This window comes from Mustela nivalis, assembly GCF_964662115.1.
Source record: "Mustela nivalis genome assembly, chromosome: 13".
Classification (NCBI taxonomy): domain Eukaryota; kingdom Metazoa; phylum Chordata; class Mammalia; order Carnivora; family Mustelidae; genus Mustela; species Mustela nivalis.
Window position 1 is genome coordinate 82,582,705 of NC_139032.1, and position 14,134 is coordinate 82,596,838.

The following is a 14,134-nucleotide window of genomic DNA, read 5'->3' on the forward strand; positions in this document are numbered from 1 at the left end:
TGTCATTAATTTCCCCATTATCTTTTCACTACCATTAAAAATGCTGAAAATGCTTTTAGCGACATCCTAGGCTCAAAGAAAGATTCATTACTCATTTACTTGGTTCAAATCCCAACTCAATCACTTGTTAACTGGGCCTTCATTTAGCAAGTGACTTAACCTCTAAGCACTGCAGTCTCTTCACCTGGAATAACAATGCGAAACTACTACCCAACCCAAAGGAGGTTTCGGAAATAAGTGAGATCAGCATTTACAATAAAGGCCAGTCCATAATACAAAATAATTAATAGAAGAGATGCAAGCTGTTAAGTTACCATCTAAAGGAAAACAAAAATTCATATTGAAATCATGCATTTGCTCAGAATCTTCCCCACTGACTCATACTTGTAACCCTTATATGAGCAGAGAAAGGAAGTTGGCCTTTCTCTCTTCTCTGTTCTGTATTTTCTGTAAAGGACAGTCCTCTGGGTGACCAAGGGAGCTGCTCCTGCACTCAGTAAAGTGAACAAAATTCTCTTGGCGTGGGCGGGGGAGGGGTCGCAGCTTAGGAGGGAGCACTTGTTATTCTCAGCTGACTCACCTTTCTAATTCCTAATAGGGTGAAGTATAAGCCATTTAAACAAACACACAAACAAACAAAGGGGGCCCAAACCAACAAACCCTAAATCTTTTCTCCTTGGACAATTTCCAATCAAGTACAAGCCAGGCAAGGATGGTCAGAGGTTAACTTGAAGACTTCGAAACCTCCAAGGAATCTGTCATTCCCTCTCTGCTGCAGCGCTCTGGGACAGTGTGCAAGCTTTCTCCATAAAAAATGACTTTGGGGAAAGGGTCTGCTTCGTTAAAGGCTACAGGCTTCGTGTTTACCTCCAGTATTAGAATCCGTAACTTTTTAACAGGAATCAGAGATCTCACGATGTTTAAAACTGGGAGGAACCGCAAAAAGCATCTCGCTTTAAGATGGGAAAATGGAGACACAGGGCTGTTTTTGGTTTTGTTTGCTGTTTTCAAAGTATCAGGACTAACACAGAATTCCAAGCCCAATTCAGGTTCAAAGTCCTCTCCATTCTGCCAGGCTACACTAAATACAAGGAAACCCTTGCCTCACCTGCAGCTTGCAACCCTGTTAAAGGAACTCAAGTATGTGGGAATCCAGATAATTGTCTTATCAAACACACCACTTCCCACTAAGCAAGAGAAACCAAATTTGAGTATTTCCAGATATATGCCCAGGAGACCAGGGCCAAGACCACCCTTAGCTATGCTTCCCAGGACTAGATGAATATGGAAAACCAGGGCAAAAAGGAACAAATACTCAAACCAGACTTTAACATTCATGCTGACTTTTAAATGCCTGTGAGCCATTCAAGGCTCCTCCAGCAGCATTCTGCTTAATCTCCAAGTTATTTACACACTGAGTGTATACACGGCATGAAGCATGTCAACAGGCGGTGTGGTTCCAATCTTCCAGGGAGAGATGCGATTCTCCATATTATCAGCCTTTGGGTTTTCTTGTCCCCTTTGTAAATTGAGCAACTACTACACTGGGCACCAGGACAAGGACTGGCCACCTGTCCTGCTATGGAGATATCCCACTAGCTAGAGAGGAATAACAAACAAGTGTACCACACAGCATACAGCTGTATGCGCCAGTGTTTTAAGAAACCAAAGCCGGAACAAAGATAAAAGCAAATGGAGAAGGCAAAGCCGTACTCAGCTAACAAGGTTAGAGACAGTTTTTCAAAGGTGACAATGACCCTGACCCTGAAGGATGAGGCAGAGCAACCCCTTCAGAAAGGGGCCTGAGTGTTTCAGGCAGAAGAAGGAGCTAGGCAGAGGGCCTCCGGCTGGAAAAAACAAGGCATGTTCAAGGAACTCAACGGACACCAGGACACCACCGCAGCTAACATCGGGAGCTAAAGGCAAAGAGGCATGATGTGAAGGGGCTACACTAAGCAACAGCTAGATTATACACAAGGCCTCACAGGTTTGGGATTTTTTTGTAAAGGTGATTTAGGATTTAGGAAAAGAGATTTAGGATTTTTTTGTAAAGGTGAGGGAAAGCCACTGAGTGGTTTTCTTTAAGAGAAAAACAGTCTAGTGTACAACGGGAAATGTTACGTGGAGAACAGTTTGGAAGAAGCGGAAGCAAAGAAAGCAATGAGGAAGCTGGTGTACGAGCGCAGGTGAGACTGGATGGAACCGAACTTCACGGAGGGGGAGGGAAAATGGAGCTGAGCGGACAGTTCCCAGTTCTAGCCAGTGTAATAGCTAGTGAACTAGCTAGAACCAGTTCCTAGTTCTAGCCGGTGTAAATGACAGGCTTGCAGATGTACTGAGAGTAAAAAGACAGCAAATTACCATTTCATGATAGAAAAGACAAGTTTGCGGGGAGATCTAAGAGTTCCATTCGGGATATGTTAAGCCTGAGAAACCTTAAAATAGAAATGTCAAGTACGTGGCTGAACATACTTCTTAGAAAATCAGAGAAAAAGTTTGGGCCGGAGCTATAAATTGAAGTCATCTACACACAGACGTAATTTAACACCATGGTAAAGAACAAGATCACTTAGGGAGAGCATTCGGAAAAACAGAAGAGGATCCAGGACGACGTTAGAGAAGCACCGATTTAGAGACGCAGGGAGAAAAGAACATCAAAGGAAAAACGGAGAACGAGCAGGAGGGACTGGTCAACTGTACCCACGAATCAGGATGAGAGAGGAAAAGTGGCTAGTGAACTGAGCGGTATCGAGGTTGCAGAGGACCTTGGTAAGAAAAGCTCGAACTGAATGACAGAAGCAGAAGACAGACTGGAGAGGGCTGAGGGATAAACACCTGTGCAGCTAACTCTTCCAAGAAGAGACAATGAGGGAGTGGTTGAGTGGGAATGAAAGGGAGAGAGAGTTTGCTGCTGGCCGCTGGAGAAGACTCTGGAGGGGCAGAGTCATGACGCAGGAGGGAGAAGAAGCTTAGGTGTTTAGTATATGTGCTGCCGAAGCGAGCACAGAAGCTTAGGTGTTTAGATTCCAAGCCCAGATATGCTACACGTTGGCTCTGTGAGCACAGGCAAGTTATCATGCCTCTCTGAGCCTCGCCTACAAAATGAAAATAAAACTTTGCAGAGCGGTTTTTCAGTGAGAATTATAAATAATGTATACGAAGTAGCATATAATGGATACAAGGTGAAAATTACTGTCCTGAAACTACAAAATTCGAGAGCTGGAACTCAAACATTCTGTGATCCTCGATGTAGTACAGCTTACTGATAATTACCTGTTGGGCCCTACTGCAGGGCACCCTAAAAGCTGCTTTTCCTTTCCACCTGTGCATGCAGGGTATCAGGCAGGAATCACGTTTTATCAAACTACCCCATCTCAACCTTAAGTTACATGAGCCTCAAAGTTTTCTTCCATAAAGCTTTCATCTGACTGAGACTCAAGTTCCTCACATTCCAAGCTCAAAGATCCAAGTGGCAAGAATGACACTGACCCAAGATGTCTGGGGACCAAGAGTAGGTCACATACTGCCAGAGACATGCCTATCTGCTCAAGAAACTTATCAGAGAATACTAGACTCCCTCGTCTACATGAGCCTGACAAAACACAAATGAATCATAAGTAGGAAACCAAAAAGTAGCAAAACCAGAAGGAATAGCAAAGGTCTAATCCAATCCCCTCAGTTTACCCATGAAGAAACTAAGGCCCTTGAGGGGAGACATCACTTGGCTCACAGCACAGAGCAAGTCAATGGCAGAACAAAGACGAAAACCTGGTCCTCCAGGTTGCTACTCCCAATGTCCAGTGAGGCCTACATGCTTCATTGTTATCAAATGTCATAGAAAACGATCACAGGGAGCAGCTTCACCCATGGGACCAAACCAAGGAACTAAACCAAGGATGAAACACAGGAGATACAAGTGGGCCAAAGGAATTCAGTTTTGCAAAGCAGAGCAGGATGAATGTGTGGATGTGGAACAAGTGCGAAGGTCTGGGCAGATACAGACGAGCACACTAGCCAGCACATCAGTTTCAGTCTCTGCTCGGTTTCTTATTCAGTTACCAGAATTTGCTACTTTTCTACAATAAACATACATTGCTTTTGAAAGAAATTGAGGGGCACCTGGGTGGCTCAGTCGGTTAGGCAGCCATCTTCAGCTCAGGTCCTAGGATCAAGCCCTGGGTCCGGCTCCCTGCTCAGTGGGGAGCCTGCTTCTCCCTCGCTTCTCCTCCCCCTACTCGTGTGCTCTCAAGCTCTCTCTCAAATAAATAAATAAAATCTTTTTTAAAAAGAGAAAATTTGAAAGTTCTTTTGGTTACTTTAGTTATGGTCTGATGGACCTAATGATAAAGTAGAACGATAAAGTAGAAAAAGGAAGGCGGAATTGGAAGTCAGATAAATGCGGGTTCCAAAAGCAGCTCTACCGCTTACTGGGAGTGGGGCCTTGGGGAAGTTACTGAACTTCTCTGAGTCCTTCTCCCCATACATGGCATTATGGTAATAGCAAGTTGCAAATGTGTACGTCTGTAGAGCAGGAGAACACAGCACAACGCCCGGCACATAACAGACTTATGAAAGAGCAAATAGCATGTGAATCACATTTGCATCTGTGGTTACATCCAAAATCACGAAACTATGCCTTCCTTTGACCCTTAAAAGATTATGTCATTTCATTTTGTGCTTGTGTCATCTGTGTGCAGAAGGATTTACAGAGCACCTGAATGACAGCCGACTCACTGGGTTCCGAATGAGGATAAGCACAAACCTGGGAAGGAAGAGCTTTTCCATCCTCCAGTGAGTGCTCTGTGCTCTGACTGAAGCAGTTGCCAGCTACCAAGTAGCACCGCAGTACAAAATGGTATACAAATCTCTCTTTTCCTTCCTTTAAGAAACAGCTTTCCTTGTCCTTGTCTAACAAGGACAAGTTTTTGAGAGTGATAACATTTCTCACTGCTGTCGTTTCAAGACTCCTCTCTGCCAAGAGCCTCAGAAACAGCCTAAGGTAGAAATAACTCTGCGCTAGGGACACCTGGGTGGCTCAGTCGGTTAAGCATCTGCCCTCAGCTCAGGTCATGATCCCAAGATCAAGTCCAACATCAGGCTCCTTGTTCCTCAGGGAGCCGGCTTCTCCCTCTGCCCGCCACTCCCCCTGCTTGGGTGCGCGCGCTCGTGCTCGCCCTCCTCTCTCTAGCAAATAATTGAAAGGAAGGACAGAAAGAAGGAGAGAAGGAGAGAGAAAGGCATGAAGGGAGGGAGGGAACAAACTCTGGACTGGGAGTAAGAGTATGGGTTTCTTTCCCAGCTCTGTTATTACGTAGTTGTGACCGTAAGCCAAGCATTTCACCTCTACAAATCTTGGTTTCCCTTCTGTAAAATGGGATGTTTGAACCAGACAAATTTCGTCTTATTCTCACACATTTGCAAGGCCTCCTGTAGCCAGAGCCCAAGCTCTCACAGTACACGTCACCCTCTCCCCAGCAGGCTCCATCTGCTCAGGCTGAACAATCTCTAGGCTCACTCGTGGTTTCTCCTCTGCTTTGCTCCTCAGGCATATGGGGTGTTAGGCTCTCCCTTCCACTTACCCGCTTCTTACGGTCCTTGCAGACTCAACACAAGTCTCTCCCACTGTGAGAAGTTTTCTCTGACCATCTCAGTCTTCCCTAACCTCACTATCCTTTTGGAGAGATACTGTTTGATGTGTATTTATAATACTTCCTGAAGTAGACTGAGAAACACATGGAGGGCAGAACTCCAAGTCTAATACCATTTCCATATCACCCAACATAATGCTACACATTTGGAACCTTCCTTTGCTCTTTTGTAAAAGAGCTACCACCACCGTCTATCTTTCAGAGTTGCAGGGGAAAAGAAATGAAGTACTAATGTGAAAATGGCCAGCACTCTGACTAGCATCACTCGAATGTAAATTTCCATCCTCTCTGCACTGTTTGGTGACTGATCTTCCCACAACATGTTCTACAGAAAAATGTATTCATTAATGTGGGAGATGAACATCTATGTTATGTTAGCAGCCTAATAAGAACCTAGGGTAAACTCTAATTTCTCTGCAGCCTAGACTTTTTTCAAATGAAGATAACAACACCTGTTCTCATCTCTTAGGATAGGAGGATAAAGTCAGGCGATACATGAGAAAGCACTTTCTTTTGAAGAGATACTGGCATTATTATTTTTCATAAGTCCTAGTTTCAGAAAGAAAAATCTTAAAACAACACAAGAGACAGTAAGATGTCAATGTTAACGGGTGATTTGATGATGACTGTGAAAATCCCACTCTTGATATAGACTAGAAATGTTAGAAAGTTGTATTACTGTTCCTTGGGATAGAAAAGCACAGATACAGAAAAGATTAGGAAGCTTTCTTTTTTGAACATAATCACCTAGGGCATTACTCATCTCCCATGCTGATGTATTTTTTTTTAAGGCAAACAGTATCAAGAATACATCTGGGGGGGGGCTCTGTGGGCCCCAGAATCTGGGCATAGCCATTCAACAGTGCTAATGCAAAGTAATTAAAAAAAAATGGTAACATTAAAACCTTTGTGTTTATTGTAAGTAAACTTATCATTATCTCTTCTACATGAAAGTCTGCAAAGGTTAAAAGTGGGGAAAGAGAAGAGAAAAAATATAATCCTCAAATAAAGTGGAATTTTTTGTTATCAATAAAAGTTATCAACACCTATAGGTTGTGGAATATAACAAAATATAAGACAGAACCACTGTAACAAAGCAAGGATTAAAGTAGATCCATAAAGAGACATTTCTGTCCCAAATCATTTTGTGAAAAAATAGGAGAAACATGATTAGGGGAGGGTGATCTAGACAGAAATGTTTTTAGAAGAAAAATATTCTTCTAACAACAAAAAGGCATCAGGACATTGGTGACAAGAAAAAGATTTTAGAACTATTTAAGGACTCTGCTTTTTTTTTTTTTCCATTTAAGAATGTAATCACCCAAACAGGTAGGTAAGTAGAGCAGTGTGGTTGTTGAGAGAGGAAGAGAGAGGTTTGTGTGTTGGGGGTGGATTTAATCTCATTGCGCATTTCTTTCAATATTAGTTGACAAAGTTAATTAAAGAATATCTATCCAAAACAGATCACCACTCTTACAAGAAGTCATGTAAAAATATATTCTCTTATTTTTCTTTGTTAGATACCTAACCACATTTTAAAAACATTTCAGCTTTATTAATTTATATAAATATGCCCTTGCCATAATTTGTAAGACATTTTATAAGTGACTGGAGGAAATTTCATGCATCGCTAATTCATACATATAAATGTGAAGTTTGCATTAAACGTCTCTAAACAAAACCCTACTTCCTTGCTATTTTTAGAAGGAATAGGATAAAGAAGAGACAAGAGGACTCTCATTACAAAGACTGACCCCCTTAAAATTAAGGCTATTCTGTTTTGAGCATCAACCCACTAACTACTAAAACAACCCTGATCCCAGGATTTAAAAAGGCCCAAGTCTGGGAATACTACAATGGCTGATTGGCTTAAAAATAACATGTTAGAACCAGGGAAAACAGTGATTATAAGTGGTTGGCAACATTCCAGTGCTGCTTTTTAGTACTCTTTTAAACTCCTTTGGCTACCAATTCTCATCTCACACCATTTTTAGGTTTGTGCCAAACAAAGCAGGACACCACTCCCACAAAGTGTAGAAAAGACCAAGCAGCACACTACCCACGTGCACTCGAAACCACTGACATCCTTCAGGCCTGCCGGGTTCGGTACTCTGAAATCCAAGACAGACTCTTCCTGAAGACGGGCCATTTTCTAGCTTTCTCAGAACATTATTATGGCAGTTATTACTTAGGATATTTTCTAAAACTTCTGTCACTAGAAGTGGACTTTTTAAGACATACTGTAGGCACAGTTCATAGCTCAATTCTCTAAGAGAAAATTTAAAAGAGTAAATGGCGGGCAAATGGCTGCACAAATAATATGCTTGAAATGTCATTTAAAATGTAATGAAACACATAGTAGACATTTCTTGAAAAGAAGATTAAGAGGACCGCTTTGACATTTTATTAATACTGTTAGTGAGTTACAGTTTTATACAGTTAAAAAAAAAAAAAAAGAAGAAGAAGCTCTTCCAAAATTGTTACCATTAACCAGTGGGTTTTTTTTTTTTTTTTAAATCCACTAGACTATTTTAACTATCTTAGAGTTCTTATACTGACACCTTTCCAAGAGTTTACCGTACTGCAAAATCTTAAGAAAATGTTCAATTTTTCTATAGAACCTATAGAAAATGCTTAGTTCCCCAGAGATACCATTCTTAGCCACCTAAAATGCAAGATACTATGAAACAACATGCCTTTTAAATAGCTGAACACCTTTAAACAATATAGGCCCGTGGCAATCTAAATTTTACGTTGAATCAAAGAAAAACAAAGTCCATGTAATACTCATAAGGCCATGGAATAATGCCACATTACCTAAGTTAAATATGTTCACACTTAAATAAGAATGAAGTAGCATTGGAATAAATACCAACCATTCTTAATCATGGTTCAAGTCTGATAACCAAAATCAAAAATTTAATGTCATGCAAAATCCACCTCAGAGACCAACCAACGCAAAGCTCCAAGCTTTAAACTTTTTGATAGTGTCCATAAAATCCCCGGGAAAGGAGAACACTGCAACTCCCCTTCAAACATAGACGTTTTAAATCTTGGTTAAACAGACGGAATGTTAAGAATGGTATGGTTTTTATTTTCCATAGCAGGTTTATTGACACTTTTTTTTTTCTAGTAAAGTTTGAAAATCTGACACTACCTGTCCACATAGAAGGGGAAACAAAACTTGGTCAAAGTCTGTAGAACTTCCTGTGGAGAGAAAGAGAGATAATTTATACATCTAATGGGACCAATAAATCTAGCATTAACCACGGCACACAATCTAGCAACTTTACCCTAAAGAAAGAGGAGACAGATGAAGAAATATGGGCTTTATCAATTACATGGGAGGAGTACAGGCAGTCAATCATGAGAAATAATAAACATGATCAAACTTCATTAAAAATGAAAAATTAATCAAGAATCACACATGGGCAAGCAGCAGGAGCCACGCAGGAAAGCTCTGAAGGGAGGGAGGCGGTTGGGTTGCTGAGTGTTAACACCCCTCCAGGGACCATCTCCAGCCTGACCATATGGATCAGAGTGAATAACACCGAGCCACATGGGTTTGGCCTGGCAGGGCCGCTGTTGCTGGCACCGTTTTTGCCTGTTACCTAGGAACAGAGGGGGCCAGGATTAGACAACGCTTTCCTACATCAATAGGCCAAATCCCAAGCAGAATAGAAAGCCAACTTGAAGATAATTGTCCCTGAATGTTGTCAACTACATTTTTTTTAGAGTTTAAAACTTCATTTCCTTACTTTATAAAGAAGTTGCCATCTCTGGCATAAATAAATTTTGTAATCAAACGATAATAATTTTAAGTATGCACTATTTTCAGTAAATGTCATTGTAAGTGGACACACTTACCTGCTTATAATTTGTGAAAATCCAAAGCAATTAAATATCTTTCTACAAATATGTAGGTAATAAGACCAAATCCATCATTTAGGGGAAGTGCACAAAAAGGAAGCAAAAAGCAGAGCAACATTTCTTATTCATAAAAGGGAAGCTTCTTGCATTAAGAACAGCACAATAAGAGACACAATACACAGTGTGTGTGTGTGTGTGTGTGTGTGCGCGCGCGCGCGCACGCACATGTGTCTTTTTCCCAAGAGACACATTTCCACGTATACGGCATATATACACATAACTAAACACATATACAAGTAATTAATTATTACTTCCTTCATAAAATTTTCTCTAGCTTGACTTAATTTAACAACAGACTTGGACAGCCCACAGTTGGTGCTTATCATAAGTTCACAGACCAACGTTATAAATTTTAAAAAAGTATTCCTTTCATGCATTTGATTTGCTTTTTAACTATTTGAAAATCCCAACTTCAAGACAAAATGAAGAATACATTGTTCGGTCATTGAGAAGCTGGTTCAAATTAAAACAAACCTGCCCATTGCAAATCCTAATCCAAGTGATAAATTATAGATCAGTTTACAAATGTAGCACTTTTCTAACCAATAATAATGAATTATCAATGCTAACTGAATTGATGCTTCTCGCTTCATTTATTTTTAAAACCAGTTCTATCATTCAAGAAATAAACCACATCAATCTAATAACCCACTCAATGAAGCAGAAAGCACATTGACTTGCTCTGCCAGAGCATGTTCCGCCTACATAATTCAATTGAGCATATCCTATTTTTTAATATCATCTTGGCCTGGTACTATGTATATCACAGCACTGTTAAGGCATGTCATGAAAGAGTAAAGGCAGACGAAACTAAAAAATGAAAAAGAGCAGGTAACAATATTTCAGCACATTCTCTGAGGCATTATTGCTACACCAGTTAATTCCATCATGTGGCATCTAGAAGTCTGTACATGTTGTTTTAAAACTAATTATGTTTAAGTAAATTGCGAAAGCTCATCAAGAATCAGAAAAATGAGCCATGTCTCAGAGCAATAATGTTAACATCAGGCAAATATTGGGGAAAAGGTCATAGAAATCAGTTCAATGTCTGCAGTCTAAAACATACTCTAACCCACATACGCTCAACTCTTATGATTTACATGCACACACACAAAAAATCCTTACAAATTTCCTTTCACATCAGGTTTCAGATGCCACAAAGCATCTCCTGACTTCAGTGTATGTACTGAGCATCCTTTAACACTCAGTACCTAGTGCTCACTCACTGCCAACATCAGCTACAAAGACAGTTATCCTTTGCCCTCAGAAGTGACAGGTGCAGAAGTGTTTCTCTACTGTATGCTGGAGAAGAGCTGCCAAAAGGCCTCAAGATTTTTGAAAGAAAGAACCCCCATGGCTCTGAGGAAGCATTGTGCTCTACAGCAGAGTCAAAGGAATCTAATATGCCCAACTTATTACTCACTACAATATAGAAACTACTTACCACTTTCTAATGTCGAGAGTAATAACCAACCGTGAACTTGTCTGTCAGATAATATTAGAACAAATATCAAAATACCTAGTGTAGGCTGGGTATAGTCCACCTCCCAAGAGCTTTCCTTTTAACCAAGAAAGCAGTGATAAGTCTAATTAAGCAATGGGGCAGGAGGAGGGGAGGAGGGAAGGGAATAGAGGCAAATGTAGGCACATGTTTGTGCCTTACAATATGTTTCTTCATGTTTGTGATATTACAAGAGCTTGATATTCCAATTTAAGTCAAACAAGCCAGTGGTGTGCTGTCAGAGGAGAAAACAGAAATGAACATCTACTCTGTGTTAGGCATATTCACACATTATCTCAATCAGAACTGAAAAATCTTCTTAGTTTGATAAGCAGAAGACAGGGAAAAACAAGCAGTGTTTCTTCTAAACAAAAACTGCTGAAACAAACCAATTTTCTTACTACTGATTTTTGCCTACACACACACACACACACACACACACACTTAACTACTTTATCCTCTATTCCAAAGAAAAATACAATTACCTGAAGACGAAAAGTACCACTCCCCAAGAGAGGGGACTCCAAAACCCTGATTTAAATATAATTTGAGCATTATATTTATGAAAGAGTGTCTTTCAACATTAACTTTACTGGAAAAAGTCACTAAGTAGTTAGCAACCCCTTTTTTCCTCTCCGGGATCTGTGTCTTTGGCTAAGGAACTTTCTTTGAAAATGGTAATGTTCCTGTTTTCTCCCCTTTTCCTCTTGCCTACACAAGCTCTTTCAGACAACCAGCCTCAGTACAACCACTACTACTACAACATAAATCAGATCTTCAAGATGCAGTACGGCTGATGAAATGTAAATGACCTCATTGCTAAGGCAGGGGGTGGGGGAAATCGTGCCAGCTCCCCAGATCAATTCCCAAGTTTATATTTTCACAAATCTTTTTATGTACAGTTTGATTTTTTAACATTTTAATGAGCAAAAAAGTGAATCTATAGTAGCCGGTCACCACAGTTAAAGTGCAGGGCATGAACTAGATCCCAGGAGGGAACCAGTCCACCATGTCACCACTGGCTTTAGGACATTCGCCACCTGGTTCCATGTCCCCAGGTTCCAACTCTTTTCATAATCAAAACACTGCTGACATTATAAACCCCAGACGGGTTTTCTAAAATCCTTCCCAATCAATATATCCAACACATAACTTATTGGAGACAACACTGAGCTCATTGATTAAGGTGAGTTCAGTAGCAAAGTTTTCAAAATAAATGAGACAAGAATTCAGCATTCAACCCCTAGTGTCACTAGACAATTTATGAAATAGGCAATTTCTAAAAGGGCTTTTCTTCCTAACAAAATCAACGATACTTCATATGGGAAGAAATAAAAGCAAGGCGGGGGGGTGGGGAGCCTCGTGGAGGACAGACAGTTGCACAAACCTTTTAGTCATGCATATATCAAACAGCAGATTGCACAGTGTAGTAGAAAAGCAACAACATCTACAAAGCTCAGCCCACAAGGAGATAGACACAAGCCTCAGAGTTTGAAGCAAACATGAAATCCACACACCTAACACTGGATTCACTTGCAAATGAAACTCAGAAATGAACTCAAGATACATTTCAGTCTCCTTTGGATTCATTTCATCCAATGTGAATTCTCCTCTGGACGGAAGTCCCCATTAAGGGGACTCGCTCCAATCTGGAGAAAGCAGATTTTGTTCTGCTGAAATTGAGGCGTTCTCTTAAAAACCTGGTAAAGTTTTACATTTACAATAGTATCCATCATAGAATCCTATTTGGGAGCAAAACTTGGAAGACTCAATTTGACGCAGTTAACAGATTATTAATAAGGCTAAACCAATTTGCTCTAAATTTGGGGTGTGGGTAGGGAGGTGTACAAGATCCTACAACCATCAGTTTGGAGGACCATACTTTGTTTCCATTGCTTCACTGAGACCCATAAATGAAAATCAGTTGTATTCAGCAGATGAAAACAACCCACAGTCAGACACTGACATATACACCCCACAAATAAATGCCATCTGAAAGACAAAAGCACAGGCTGATTATAATATCCTCTGGGGTTACAGAATGTGGGGAGATGAGACACATTTTCAAGAGTTCAAAGGGAAAAAGAAAATGTTTGCAGGAAAACATTTAAATAAAGGAAAGAGATAGCCTGAGTAAATGAATGTATTTTAAAACACAGAGAGCTATAATCAGCCACTTTGCAGCTTGCTGAAAGCTAGGACAGCAGTAGATAATTTACCCTTGTCCAAAAAGAGTGAAGGAGGGAGAGACAGGAAAACAGTGGGAGAACATTTCCTGAGTTTTTTTATATCTAATTTATTTGTTAATTTCAAAATGTAAATGTGTGATGAAAAGATCAGGGGAGCAAAAATTCCTAAAATATTCTATTTCAATGCTCAAATTTTTTTAATAGCATGAGGGAAATGCTGACTGTCTAAGTCCTGCCATTGAGATCAGTGCCACTGACTTGAAAGAAAAGCCTTTGATTGATGATCTTAAAACTCAAGCTGAAAGTTAAAAACAGGACACACACAAAATCCAAACACACAGAAAGCTAACAAAATTTCTACTCTAAGCCATTTCAACTTAAAACCAGGGACTCCAAGGGAAAGCTACCAGAGGTTTTAATGCTTATGATCAAGAAGGGTAAAACAGAATGGTAAGTTTTTAGAAGCTTAATTAGCACCAAGTTCAAGAATGTTGATCAGAAATTTCTAAATATGAAAATGGGAAACACAAACTTTTCTCTATCCCTATAAATGTCAGATTACATCCAAGATCCATAACAGAGTTACAGATAAAGTTTTTTAAAAAAAGAAAAGTCTTTGAAAAAGGGAATTTTACAGAAAGGCCTTTCAACACCTAAACATAAAAGCTGGGTCAAATTTCTAACAATGCTGCTCAAATGCTACAGAATCTGTTTCCTTTCTTTGGTATATTTCAATATTTACTCCCAGTTTACCTTTTTTTTTTCCCCTTACAAATGTTAGTTAATTTTGAGTCATGTATATGTTACCATCATGTTAATTTGTATAATGCCTAATATACACAATGTAATTCAAAGATAAAATTACA

General features: G+C 40.0%; 1 protein-coding gene across 16 annotated transcripts in view; it reads right to left on the bottom strand.

Annotated features, from left to right (window-relative positions):
• DENND1A (DENN domain containing 1A) overlaps window positions 1-14,134 on the bottom strand; it is a 496,373-nt gene that overhangs the window by 339,113 nt on the left and 143,126 nt on the right. For 7 of the 16 annotated variants that reach the window (XM_082695471.1, XM_082695476.1, XM_082695485.1 and 4 more), the window contains exon 4: window positions 8,806-8,855. The exons of the other annotated variants lie outside the window; for them this stretch is intronic. In XM_082695471.1, the coding sequence (XP_082551597.1) occupies window positions 8,806-8,855 (50 nt within the window). The remainder of the gene's footprint in view (window positions 1-8,805; window positions 8,856-14,134) is intronic. 16 annotated transcript variants of the gene reach the window in all.